Raw genomic sequence first — 13,991 nt, 5'->3', positions numbered from 1 at the left:
AGAGGACGATCTCCATAGCTGGTTCGAGCAGACCCAGACCCATCAGCCTCTGCTGAAGAAGGCACAGGAGTAGTTCTACACAGATGGCATACAACTAGCCGGACATGACATACTCCTCTTCTAAAGGGAATGGGTGTTAGCAACGATCCATTGACCTTAACAAGGCACTCTGCGGCAGGGTATAGGAGCCAAACCTGGGCTACAAAGTGCTGTCAGAGCCCAAATGCCTGCAGAATGCCCAGCAGAAAATTGTGGTCTACCCAGTCAAATGCTATCTCCTGATCAAGCGAGAGAAACACTGTTGGGGATTCAGTTTCCTGGAGCAGGTGGATCAGGTCCCGGACTAAATGGACATCGACCTGAATGGACCAGCCCGGGACTGTGTAAGATTGGTCAGGATGGATCACCTGTCTCAACACTGAGCCAAAATGGTTGGCCACTGTTCAGGCAGAGATCTTGCAGTCCACGTTCAAGAGGGAGACTGGGCACCAGTTCTTTAGCAGGCGGAGGTCTCCCTTCTTGGGCAGCAGGACCACAAAAGCCTGCAGCACCTGGTGTTCCCAGGTCGTCTCCCATCCAAGTACTAACCAGCCCTGAGCCTGCTTAACTTCTGGGATCAGTCGAGATCGGGCACTTTCAGGCTAGTATGGCCATTGTTGGGAGTAGGCCAGTGGTGAGAGTAGAAGTGTCAGGCTTTGGTTCAAAGAAGCCCCTGGGGCGAAAAAGGTGTTAGCTCTGGATAAGCTTCTCTTAAGATTCCTTGTTTCTTTCTCTTACTTTACCTAGCGATGTAAATGGCTGTTGTGTGTTTTTCATGTTTGGAATCTTGGGAAACCCTGAGTCTCCCAGGAACTACTTCTGTGTAAAGTGCATCCAGCTGCAGCTCCTTGAAATCCACATCAGGGATCTGAAGCAACAGCTGGATGCCCTTCGGCTCGTACAGGAGAGTGAGGAGATAATCGATCAGAGTTATAGGGAAGTAGTCACCCCAAATTTGCAAGATGCAAGTAGCTGGGTGACTGTCAGGAAAAATGGAAATGTGAATAGGCAGTTAGTGCAGAGCAGCCCTGTGGCCATTCCCCTCAATAATAAGTATACAGTTCATTACTGTTGTGGGGCATGACTCCCAGGGGAATGGCACAGACAGTAGTTGAACTAAAGAGTATTTTTCACCGTGGAAGATACTAGCAGTGTGCCAGATGCTGAAGGGTGTGAGGGAAGAGAAATGAGTGTAGTTACTATTACAAGGGAGAAGGTGCTCAACAAGCTGAAAGTCCTATGGGTACACAAGTCACCTGGACCAGATGAGCTGCACTCTAGGGTTCTGAAAGGGTTAGCAGCAGAGATTGTGCAGGCGTTACTAATGATCTTTCAAAAATCATTGGACTCTGGCACAGTGCCAGAGGTCTGGAAAACTGCAAATGTCACTCCACTCTTTAAGAAAGGAGGAAGGCAGCAGAAAGGAAATTATAGACCAGTTAGCCTAACCTCAGTGGTTGGGAAGATGTTGGAGTCAATTGTTGAGGATAAGGTTACAGAGTACTTGATGACAAAGTCAGCATTTGAGGCTGCCTACCAAGTTAAGAGCCCATGGCATTACAGGAAAGTTACTGGCACAGTTAGAGAATTGGCTGATTGGTAGGAGGGAACACATGGGAATAAAAGGATCCTTTTCTGGTTGGCTGCCAGTGACTAGTGGTGTTCCACAGGGATTGGCATTGGGACTGCTTCTTTTTATGCTATATATCAATGGTTTAGATAGAATATATAGCTTTTGTGCCAAGTTTGCATATGATATAAAGATTTGTGGCGGGGCAGATAATGTTGAGGAAACAAGTAGGTTGAAAAAGGACTTAGACGGATTAGGAGAATGGGCAAGAAGAGTGGCAAATGAAATACAATGTTATGCTAACCACTTTGCTACCATGCCATTTGTGGAGGATTGCAAACTGCTGTTTACATTTATTGTAAGAGGGGTTAGAGTTCAGAAAAAACTCATTGTATCTAAAATACTCAGGTCATCCCAAAAGCATGAAAATAAATACAATTATTTCATTCACTTTTAATTCAATCAGTTTGGCTCATCTGTATTTATCACTCCCGTAGATCCAAAATTTAAATCTACACTTGAGACAAAGTTGTGGACTAACACAGCTATGGCCATATATTGGACCATCGCAGCTAACGAAAGTAATTTTGTTCAAGATTTCTGTTGACTCTGTCAGCAATGTACATAATAAGACTGCAGACTGGGCCGCTGGAATGTACCCGAACACCCGCAGTCTCATTTGAAACAAGCGTCTCTGACCTGTGGGAAACCTCGTCGCTGTGGCCTGCTCCTGTTGCTGATTGGGCCACGGGAATGAACATAAATGCCCGTGTCTTTTAAAAAAGCATTGCTGACCTGTGAGAAACCTCAATCATTGACAGGATGTGGGGAACACTGGCTAGAGATGACTCTATTAGACAGCTAGAAGAACTACAGCCTCACAACCTCAGTGACCAGGGTTCAATCCTGCTCTCCAGTGCAGTGCAAAATCGGTGCACTCTTCTACTGCACAAGGATAGCGGTGGAGCTATCATTTTGCAGCCTGCTTCAGCCACCCAGAGAAGGCCTCATTGGTTCACCCTTTTTCACAGTGGTGTGAATCAGGCACTTGGTTACCTGTTGCAGCCGCCGAGGAAGGAGATGCCTGCGCAGGCTGTGTGCCACTAGATTCCGCGCTGAGTCAGAAGCTGGCCCCTCCCTTCCAGGGCTACTTTCTGGAGTTCAGTCAGTGGGAAACAAACTGGATTGTGTTTGCAAATGGCAGCACTGCATGATACGAAGAACTACTGCACGCTTGTTCTTGCAGAAACGTGGCTCCATGACACCATCCTATGCACCATCAATCTAAAGGCCGTGGTACACAGGGATGGGCTGCATTATTATTTTTAATATATATCTTTGTAACTGTATGGTTTTCAACTATCAAAATTATATGTGCTGTTTGCTATTTGTAACTTAGTGTGCTTTGTATTTTTGCTCCAGAGGAACACTGTTTCATTTAGCTGTATTCTTGTGCATGGTTGAAAGACAGTTGAACTTCAATTGTGACTGCATGGGTTGTCTCAGCATGGTCCCATTTCCTTCCATGAAGCATTGACGTGCAAGATGATCAGTTAACTGGCCACTGCACATTACACCTAGTGTGTAAGTGAAATGGTTTTATCTGAAGAGAGTTGACAGGAATGTGTGAAAGATAGGTTGACTTAGCTAAGAGCTTCTCTCTTTGCAGCGAATCAGGATGAGAGATGTACAAGAGACTTTTTCCCCAAGGCAGAATTGGTGAATATTAAGGGAGAGAATTTTACGATGTTTGGAGGAAAATATTAGGGGGAGGTAGTTTTTTTTTACAGAGTGGTAGGTATGTGGAACACACTGCAAAGGGAGTGATAGAGGCAGACACAATAAGGAGATTCAAGAGACTTACATGCATAGAAGAAAGAAAAATAGAAAAAGGGTATGTGGGAAGGAAGGGTTGGATTCATCTTAGAGCAAGCTATAAGGTTGACACAGCATTCTTCTATGTTCTGTGCAGTGGGATTTGTGTAGGCCTAGTGTACCATAGGGATGTGACAGTAGTGTAGTACTGTAGTTAGTGTGACACTATTACAGCTCAGCACGTCAGAGTTCAACCACTATCGGTTTGCACAGTGTTTCAGGGCTTGGTTCCATTGATCAAATGTGGCATGGGCCAGCATAAGGAAATTACAAAGTTGGAAGATACAAGGGTGAAGATGAGTGTGCATACAGAAGCAAGATATACCACCTAGTCGAGCAGTGTCACAGCAACAACCTTGCACTCAATATCAGTAAGACAAAAGAGCTGATTGTGGACTTCAGGAATGGTAAGATGAGAGAGCATGACACCAATCCTCAAAGAGAGCAGAAGTGGAGAGAGTGAGCAATTTCAAGTCCCTGGAGATCTAACTTGGTCCCAACATATTGATGCAGCTATAAAGGCAAGACAGTGGCTTAATTTCATCAGAAGTTTGAAGAGATTCTGTCTGTCACTTAAAACACTCAAAAATTCCTACAGATGTACCATGGAGAGCATTCTGACTGGCTGCTTTCACTGTCCAGTATGGGGGGAGGGGTGGTTGCTACTACACAGGACCAAAAGAAGCTACAGAAAGCTGTAAAATTTGTTATCTCCATTTTGGGTACTAGCCTCTGCAGTATTCAAGGAGTGGTGCCTCAGAAAGGCGATGCCCATTATTAAGGATCCCCATCACACAGGGCATGCTCTCTTCTCATTGCTACCATCAAGAAGGAGGTACAGAAGCCTGAAAGCACATCTCAGTGATTCGGGATTAGCTTCCTCCCCTCTGCCATACAATTCCTAAATGGACTTTGAACCCATGAACACTATCTCAGTTCTTTTTCTTTTTTTTAAGTATATACATTATTTGTCTCTGCACTACTTTTAATCTATTCTATATATATGGAACACCCTGCCGGGGCAGATACTTCAGGGACATTTAAGAAACATTTAAGACAAATGCATGGATGACAACAAAATGGAGATCTATGTAGGAGGGAAGGGTTTAGATTGATCTCAGAGTAGGCTATAAGGCTATAAAAATCTGCACTTTGCTGTAGTGTTCTATATCCTACCTTTTAAAAGGGGTAACATACAGGTTATTTCCCGCTTTCCTGAAGGTATTCTGTGCCCATGCTCTTATCAGTAACATGCTGTCAATACCAGCTGCTACACTTCCTAATAGGCATGAATCATCCCAGGATCAAAGCAATTAGCTGGGATTCAGCTACCATGAGCACAAGATCTCTGGTGCATTGCTGAACATGAACTGTTAAAGCACTTTCCATGGAGATTCTTTGGATGTCAAGAAACCCCAGAAGCTGAAAGCCCATGAGCTTAAAACACATTCCAGAGGGAATTAAGATTTAAATTTTTTTTAATTTACATTTCACAAGGAATACCCCCAACACTATTATATTTATTCTGTTTGTGGATCACTATTTTCAATTTAAAGAGCCTCAAATTACAATGGGAACTCTTGCTTGTGGTTCTAAATTTGTATTCCCTTAGGCCTAAATGTTTCCTGTTTATAATCAGAGCCAATAATTTACAGCATCAAATTCTAAGGCATTATAATTGTTTGGATGTATATACGGTGGTGAAGTTGGAGCAGGGAGTAGTAGTCAGATATTATTCACAAAAACCAGCAGTCTTCGTTTGATACTCTGCTGCTAAAGTAGTAAAGCAAAATCAAAGGAGGTAAAATTAAACAGAGAACACAAGAGATTCTACAGATGCTAGAAATCCAGAGCAACACACATAAAATGTTGGAGGAACTCAGTAGGTCAAGCAGCATATTCAATTATGAAGAAGAATAAAGAGCGGCTGTTTTGGGCCAAGATGCTACACACAGGCATACATTGTCCTCTCTTTAATCAAGATGTAACAGTCATGAAGTTGTACAGCACAGATACTGGCACTTCGGCTCATTACGTCCATGCTCACCTGTTTTCTTCTTGGATAATCACATTTGCCCACATTAGGTCTGTATCCAATTATGCCTTGCCTAGTCAAGTGTCAGTTTAAATGCCTCTTAAACATAATGATTGTATCTGATTACATATCCTCCTCACTGACGATCAACACTGGTGCATCTCAGGATGTGTGCGTAGCCCACTTCTCTACTCTCTATATATACATGACTGTGTGGCTAGGCATAGCTCAAATACCATCTATAAATTTGCTGACGATACAACCATTGTTGGTAGAATCACAGGTGGTGATGAGAGGGCGTAGAGGAGTGAGATATGCCATTTAGTGGAGTGGTGCCGCAGCAACAACCTGGCACCCAACGTCAGTAAGACCAAAGAGCTGATTCAGGAAGGGCAAGACGAAGGAACACATACCAATCATAGAGAGATCAGAAGTGGAAAGAGTGAGGAGTTTCAAATTCCTGGGTGTCAAGATCTCTGACGAACTAAACTGGTCCCAACATCTCGATGTAGTTATAGAGAAGGCAAGACAGTGGCTTTACTTCATTAGGAGTTTGAAGAGATCTGACATGTCAAAAAATACATTCAAAAACTTTTATAATTGTACAGTGGAGAGCATTCTGACAGGCTGCATCACTGTCTGGTATGGAGGGGCTACTGCACAGGACCAAAAGAAGCTGCAGAAGGTTGTAAATCTAGTCAGCTCCATCTTGGATACTAGCCTATAAAGTACCCAGACGTCTTCAAGGGGCGGTGTCTCAGAAAGGCAGCGTCCATTATTAAGGACCTCCAGCACCCAGGGCATGCCCTTCTCTCAGTGTTACCATCAGGCAGAAGGTACAGAAGCCTGAAGGCACACACTCAGCAATTCAGAATTAGCTTTTCCCCTCTGCCATCTGATTCTTAAATGAACATTGAATCTTTGGACACTAGCTCACTTTAAAAAATATATATATACAGTATTTCTGTTTTTGCACATTTAAAAAAATCTATTCAATATATATTGTAATTGATTTACTTGTTTATGTATTATTATTATTTTTATTTTATTTATTATCATTATTATTTTTTTCTCTGCTAAATTATGTATTGCATTGAACCGCTGCTGCTAAGTGAACAAGTTTCACGTCACATGCCGGTGACAATAAACCTGATTCTGACCTCACCACCTCCTGTGGCAGTAAGTTCCAGATATTAATTACATTCTATGTAAAACTTTCCCCTCAAATCCACTTTAAGCTCCTTCCTCTCACCTTAAACCCTGTTTTTGATACCTGTCATGGGGAAACAATTCTGATTATTTACCCTACTGATGACCCTTATAATTTGATATACATTTGTCAAGTCGCCCTTCCCATCCTTTGTTCGTGGGGAAACAAACCCAGCCTATCCAATCGCTCCACCTTTCTCAAGTCTTCCAATCCAGGTGAATCTCCTCTGCACTCTCTCCAGCGCATGCACATTATTCCTAATAGTGTGGCCCAGGAATACACACAGCACTCCAAATGCCACGTGACCAGTGTGTTTTGTATCCCAACTCTTAAATCTAAGTACTGGCAAGTGTTGCCTTCTTCACCACCCGATCTACCCACATTACCACTTTTAGGCAGTTAATGATAGAGACGCCCCCCCCACTGGATGGGTCAACCATGGATGTTGCGTCAATGTTGGATGCAGCACCATCGATTGATACACAAGCCAATACACAAGTCAGGGAGTATATTGAGAACAAGCTGTTGCCCATGTAGCAGGCTCGCCCTCTTTACACAACTGATAAATCCAAAGGAATGGCAGAGACAGATACAGTTTGGCACCTGTGGTGTCGCAGGAGGTGCCAGCCAGCTTTGAACTCAACATAGGACTGCTTTAGGGACTCCAGCTCTGGAGTTTTCCTTAGGGTTTACTCCCAAAGCCTTCCCCAAGAGTTGGTATAACCACAAGGCAGCAGAGGTTTGAGATCTCCTAGATGAGCTGCCAACCACAGCTGACAAGTGCCATCTGCCTGATATGAACTGCAGGATCTCTCGACTTAGCCCTTTCATTTACTACATATCAGAAACAGAATCAGGTTCATTATCACCTGCATGTGACATGAAACTTGTCAACTTAGCAGCAGCAGTTCAATGCAATACATAATTTAGCAGAGAGAAAAAATAAAACATAATAATAAATAAACAAGTACATCAATTACATATATTGAATAGATTTTAAAAACGGGCAGAAACAGAAATACTGTATATTTAAAAAAAGTGAGGTAGTGTCCAAAGCTTCAATGTATGTTTAGGAATCGGATGGCAGAGGGGGAAGAAGCTGTTCCTGAATCACTGAGGAACTTCTGTACCTCCTACCTGATGGTAAAAGTGAAAAAAGGGGCAAGCCCTGGGTGCCGGAGGTCCTTAATAATGGATGCTGCGTTTCTGAGACACCGCTCCCTGGGTACTTTGTAGGCTAGTGCCCAAGATGGAGCTGACCAGATTTACAACCTTCTGAAGCTTCTTTCAGTCCTGTGCAGAAGCCCCTCCATACCAGACAGTGATGCAGCCTGTCAGAATGCTCTCCATGGTACAACTATAAAAGTTTTTGAGCATATTTGTTGACATGCCAAATCTCTTCAAACTCCTAATAAAGTATAGCAGTATCTTGCCTTCTTTATAACTATATCGATACGTTGGGATCAGGTTAGATCCTCAGAGATTTTGGCGCGCAGGAACGTGAAGCTTCCATGTGCCCCCACAGCATTTCCCAAAATGTATCACTCACACTTGGCAGCATTCAATTCCATCTGCCACACTCAACGCAATTTCCACCTGATCACTATCCTGCTGTAATCTTAGAAAACCTTTCTCACTATCCACAACATATTTAAAGCAAACAACCAATTCTCCTTTGAAGTGCATCCCATACAGCAACTCCACAGCAGTGTGAAAGAACAGAGGGATCTTGGCGACTACGACTATTGATCCCTCAAAACTGCAGTGGAAGTTGATGAAGTTATTAAGAAGGCATATGGTGTGTTAGCCTCATTAGTCAGGGGTCTGAAGTCTGGTTGCCTGTTCATAGAAAGTAAGCTTTAGAGAGGGTGCAGAGGAGATTTACCAGGATGCTGCTTGGATTAGAAAGTGTGTCTTATGAGCGTAAATTGAGTGAGCTAGGACATTTTTCTTTGGAGTGGAAGAGAATAAGAAGTGACTTGAAAGAAGTGTACAAGATGACAAGAAGCACAGATTGAGCTGATAGCCAGAATTTTCCCAGAGCAGAAATGGAGGCATAATTTTAAGGTGAATGGAGGAAAGTACAGGGCAGTTGTCAGAGGTAGGTTTTCTTTTACAGAGAGTGTTGAGTGCATTGAACACATCGTAGGGGTGGTGGTAGAGGCAGATACATTAAGGACATTTAGGAAACTCTTAGATAACATCAAGAGTCAAAGGGCCTGTACTGTACTTTAAAGTTTTATGTCCTATGTTCAAATGATCATAAAAATTAAAGTCATAATAATTTTCCCACACAACAAACTGTAACAATAATAACTACTCCACATTGTTTCCTCAGAACTCATTCTGAAGCCGAGGCTTTCTGAAATTCTGAAACACAACTTCACTTCAGTTACTCTTAATGAGTTTAATGCATATTTAACTCTTAAAATCACATGATTGAACAACACAGAACAATGCTGGAAGCAGTGTCAATAAAACAGTACGACGCAGGAGCAGGCCCTTCAGCCAGCAGGTTTGGGCCAACCATGATGGTAATCCATTTGCCTGATGTGCCTGTGCACTCTGCATATCTTTGTTTTCATATTCAAGCAATCATTAAGAAAATGAGAAGATTAGGCCACTGGGCCCCTCAAATCTATGAAAAACTTTACTTGCAGCAGCATCACAGCCAAATAGCATCAGATAAGCAGTGTCCGTAAAAAAACATAATTCATACTGTTAACAATAAAGTGATAAAACTTAACAAACACATACTTCAAAATAAATATCAATCTATTTCAGTGATACTGAGCAGAGTATGTTTCTGACATAGCTGAGTTAACAGTAGATAGCTCTAATGAGGAGACAGCACTTTTACACATTCACATGACAACCAAAACAAACCATACGTTTTTCACCAGCACATAACAGGACCAAGTGAAAAGGCTTTTGTTCATGCCATGGTACTGTGATCCTCCCAAGTAAGCATATCCCAGGGAGGCACTGCATCACTCTGCACATTTTTAAAGGGAAAAAGGACTTTTAAAATTAAGTTGGTTTAAAATCCATTATTTAAGTCCCTTTGGTTCCAGAGCAGACCCATCATATCAGAGGATAACTGATATCTTGGGCCCACCACATACATGCTGACCATTATAGCAGCTTTTATAAGTGCATCCTTTTCAAGATGACTATCCTGAAACAAATGGATTAATTTATGAGAACACACAGACTGCTACTAACTACTTTCAGTTGCCTAGGCACATGGAATGGAAAGGTTCAAAAGGCTATGGGCAAATGGAACTAGCTTGGGCCAGATGGGTTAAGGGCCTGTTTCCATGCAGGATAACTGGAAGGGAACCTGGTGGATGTATTAAAAATATTACATCTGTAGATTTCCTTACATGAAGTGTGTCCACTGAAGGTTATGGACCAAGTGGTGGTAAGATGGATCAATATAGGTGGGTCATAAGCACAAGAGATTCTGCAGCTGCTGGAAATCCAGAGCACACACACAGAATGCTGGAGGAACTCAAGGATCAGACAGCATCTTTGAAAATGAATATAAACAGCTATGGGTTTGGGCCAAGACCCTTTATCAGGACTGGAAAAGAAGGGAGAAGATGCCAGAATAAGAAGGTGGGGGAGAAGGGAAGCACAAGCTAGAAGGTGATAGTGAAGCCAAATGGGTGGAAGATATATACAGTATAGATACGTAGGTACTTGATGGTCAGCATGCATGTGGTGGGCCCAAGATATTGGGTGCTTCTGTGCTGCTAACTTTGTAACTCATCAAAAGTACTGCCATTTTTACAAAATTACTTCTTAAGCAATCCACAGGTATCGTTGGAGTCCTGTCTTTATTGCCAAACTGTAACCTGTGTGAGTTTCATATCAACTTCTGCAACTTGAGAGGGTTTGTTTTCAAAATGACAAATCCTATACTTGGTGCTCTACAATATGCAATCAGAGAAACTTTCACCTTCTTCTGAACGATTCCATATTTTAATTCAGGTAGATCATTGAAAGTGAAACTCTGTATCTTCCATTCCTCGGCAAAGCAGCAGAAACTGGAGCCAAACAGAAGGTTTTTCAGCTGCTGTAAACAAAATGTTTGAGACAAAAGTTAAACTAAGTGGACTATTTTAAACCAGGTCCTTGAAGCGCATCATCCATCCCACACACCCATGAAATCCATTTTCCTTTAGGAGTCCCACACCACAGAAATGGGCCCTTCAGCCCACCACATCATGATGACCATCAATCATCCATCCACTAGCCCTTGGTCTGTAGACTTATGTGCCTTACTACTTAAATGTGAGTGAGTATGATTATACCACCCACTCAGGCAGTGTGTTTCAGATTTCAACCATCATCTGGGTGAAAAGAATCTGCCTCAATTTCCCTATAAGCATCTTCCCTGCTTACCCTAAAGATATGCTTTGTAGGCTTTGTGCACAAGTTTCCTACTAACCACTCTAGCTATGCCCTGAATAATTAGTGTAACTATCAGGAATCCCTCAGCCCGATCTGATTCAAGGAAACAAGCCCAGACCATCCAGTATCTCCTCATATGTGAGACACGACATTCCAGACAACATCTGGGTGAAACTCCTCTGCACCCTCTCCAATGCAATCCTTTGCCTGCTCACACAGTGCTCCCTCTGTGGCTGGTTGAGTGATGTCACAACAACAACAACCCTGTACTCAACATCAGAAAGGAACTGGTTTTTGGACTTCAGGAAGGGGATGTCAGGGAAGACACAACAGTCATTAATGCATATGACATACAGTAAGAGTTCCTGGAGCACACAAGTTGACACAGACTTCAAATCCCAGAAAAAACCCTTCAATATCACTCTGTCTCTTATCACCAAGGCTATTTCAGATATACTTTACCAACCTACCTTAGATCCAATCCACGGGACCTCTCTCATGTGGGACCTTGTCTAAGATCTTACTAAATTCCATGTGGGCAACATCAAGTGCTCTGCCATAATCATTGTATTTTGTTACCCTTTTGACAAATTCAATCAAATTAGTCAGCCTGGATAAACCCACCCCCCACCCCCCACAAAGCCATGCTGGCTACAGTTCTGGTACATTTAGCACATTAAGATACAGACTTTTGAGTACTCTGCCACAATGCAGAGTATTTTCCCTACTTTTTAATATGGTAACTTACAATGATCAAGAAGTCAAAGAAAGAGAAAATGCAATTGAATGAACTACCTTCCAATCTCTCCAATCCCAACTTCACCATCAAACCTGTAGATAAGAGGGTTGCTCTGTAACCTAGTGGATTGACCTCTCACACGTTGCAAAGACTAGTTGCAACTTTCAGATACCTCCTCTTGAAGGGGACCCTATTCAGAGCAAACAGGCCATTGCCTTCCACAGCAGCACCAACCTCATCAACTCTGGAGATCTCCCATCCACTGCCACTGACCTCATAGTTCCCTTGCCCTGCACTGCTCATCCCTACCTCCTACCACTGAGATCCTGTAGCACCTCGTGTGTGTTACTCTGCATTTCTGGCATCTGCAGAATCGTTTGTATTTAGAAAATGCAACAACTGTTCAGTTGGTCAGGTGGCTCCTGTTGAAACAGAGCTCCAGTTCTGGTATAAAGTCACTAATCTAAAAGATTAATTTGTTCCTCTCTCTGCAGGTACTGGCCTGGCCTTCTGAGTGCTGCAGCTTTTTCCAGATTTCTAGTGTTTGAATATTTAGCATCTAGTGTCCAGTAGAACAGGCAGACACTTGGCGCATGAAAGTAGATTCAGTTACAGTTTTCAAAGGAGAAACTAGATAACCATTTGAAGGGAAATAACTCAGAGAGCTCTGGAGAAAAGAAAATGGGATTAATCTTAAGGCTGTTACAAAATTTAAACTGATTTTAAAATATTTCATTTTTTTATTCCTTCTCCTTTCCCCACGATGCTGCAATTGAATGTTTAGCATGATTTTAAAGTTCAAAGTACATTATTATCAGAGTATGTATACTTATATTCAAACTTGAAATTCATGTCCTAATAGGCAGCCACAAAACAAAGGAACTCAATAGAACCCATTAAAAAGGCCCAATGTGCAGGGAAAAAAAGTGCCAATAAAAATAAGCAAATACCATTCAGAACTAAAGTTGAGGAAAGTGAGTGCCCAGCCACAAAGCCAGTCATCACTGCAGTGGTTTCAGGAGCCTATTAGTTGCAGGCCACTGCCTCAGTTCAGCGCAGAGACAAGTAAACCTTGTGGTGCAGTGAGTTGAACACTGGCCGTCCCTCACCTCCGGTCCAGACAGCCTGATCTTTTTAATCTGACCTGGTGCTCAAATCAGCCAAACCCGGTTTGTTCTTTGCTCTTGGACCCAGGCCCTGCCACTTCAACACATTGTCAGAACAGGGCCCCACCACCTTGATTTGGCCTATACCCGACCTTTCTAATTCTACCCGGTGTTTGCAGGCTATTGACGGCAGTGATCACGTCTAAGTAACTCACTCTTTTATTTGTTTTTGCTTTCAGCAAGTCATCGTTGTGCTTCACCAGCACCATCTTAAACCGGAAGATATGTGATTTGAGAACTGTATTTGATATGGCATGGCAGAAGACATGGCAAGTGAATGTATGGTTGAGAAATGGATACAGGAGGTGAAGCTTCAGATTTGCGTGTCATGGGATATTTTCTGGGGAAGGTATAACCTGTACAAAAGGGAATGAATTCATGTGAACTTGAGAGGGCCCAATGTCTTTGCAAGCAGGATTGCTAGAGTTTAAACTAGGCTGACAAGGAAATAGGAACCAGAGTGTTTGATCAGGTAATGGAGCATGGTGAACATACTGACCTCCTTCAATGATGATATTTCTCAGTCCACCATTTTAACAGAAACACTGACATTCGTAAGCAAAGTAACAAATATTCCCTGTAATGCAAGGAGTATCAGGAACAAGTGTGATAAAGTTAGAGCATGGGTCAGTACCTGGCACTACGAAGTTGTGGCCATTACAGAGACTCGGCTGTCACAAGGGCAGGAATAGCTGCTGAATGTTCTAAAGTTTAGATATTTCTGGGAGGGAGGTAAAAGAGGAGGGGGCGTTGTTAGTCAGGGATAGTATCACAGCTGCAGAAAAGGAGGACATCATGAAGGAATTGTTACTGAGCCAGTATGGGTGGAAGCCAGAAACGGGAAGGGAGTAATAATTGGGAGTATTATATAGGCTGCCCAATAACAACAGGGAAAATGAAGAGCAGATAAATAGGCACATTTTGGAAAGATGCAAGAA

The 13,991-nt window shown here is 42.6% G+C and overlaps 1 protein-coding gene and 1 pseudogene across 3 annotated transcripts in view; both read right to left on the bottom strand.

Moving 5' to 3' along the window:
- Positions 1 to 13,991, bottom strand: part of mindy4 (MINDY lysine 48 deubiquitinase 4) — a 331,295-nt gene that overhangs the window by 147,215 nt on the left and 170,089 nt on the right. For 2 of the 3 annotated variants that reach the window (XM_059971726.1, XM_059971728.1), the window contains exon 8: positions 10,694 to 10,810. In XM_059971726.1, coding sequence (XP_059827709.1) covers positions 10,694 to 10,810 — 117 coding nt within the window. The remainder of the gene's footprint in view (positions 1 to 10,693; positions 10,811 to 13,991) is intronic. The other variant, XM_059971727.1, reaches the window with a different exon arrangement.
- Positions 540 to 658, bottom strand: LOC132396207 (5S ribosomal RNA; annotated as a pseudogene).

Source organism: Hypanus sabinus, chromosome 6, assembly GCF_030144855.1.
Source record: "Hypanus sabinus isolate sHypSab1 chromosome 6, sHypSab1.hap1, whole genome shotgun sequence".
Classification (NCBI taxonomy): domain Eukaryota; kingdom Metazoa; phylum Chordata; class Chondrichthyes; order Myliobatiformes; family Dasyatidae; genus Hypanus; species Hypanus sabinus.
The sequence above is the reverse complement of the archived record's forward strand: the minus strand, read 5'-3'. Positions and strand labels throughout refer to the sequence as shown.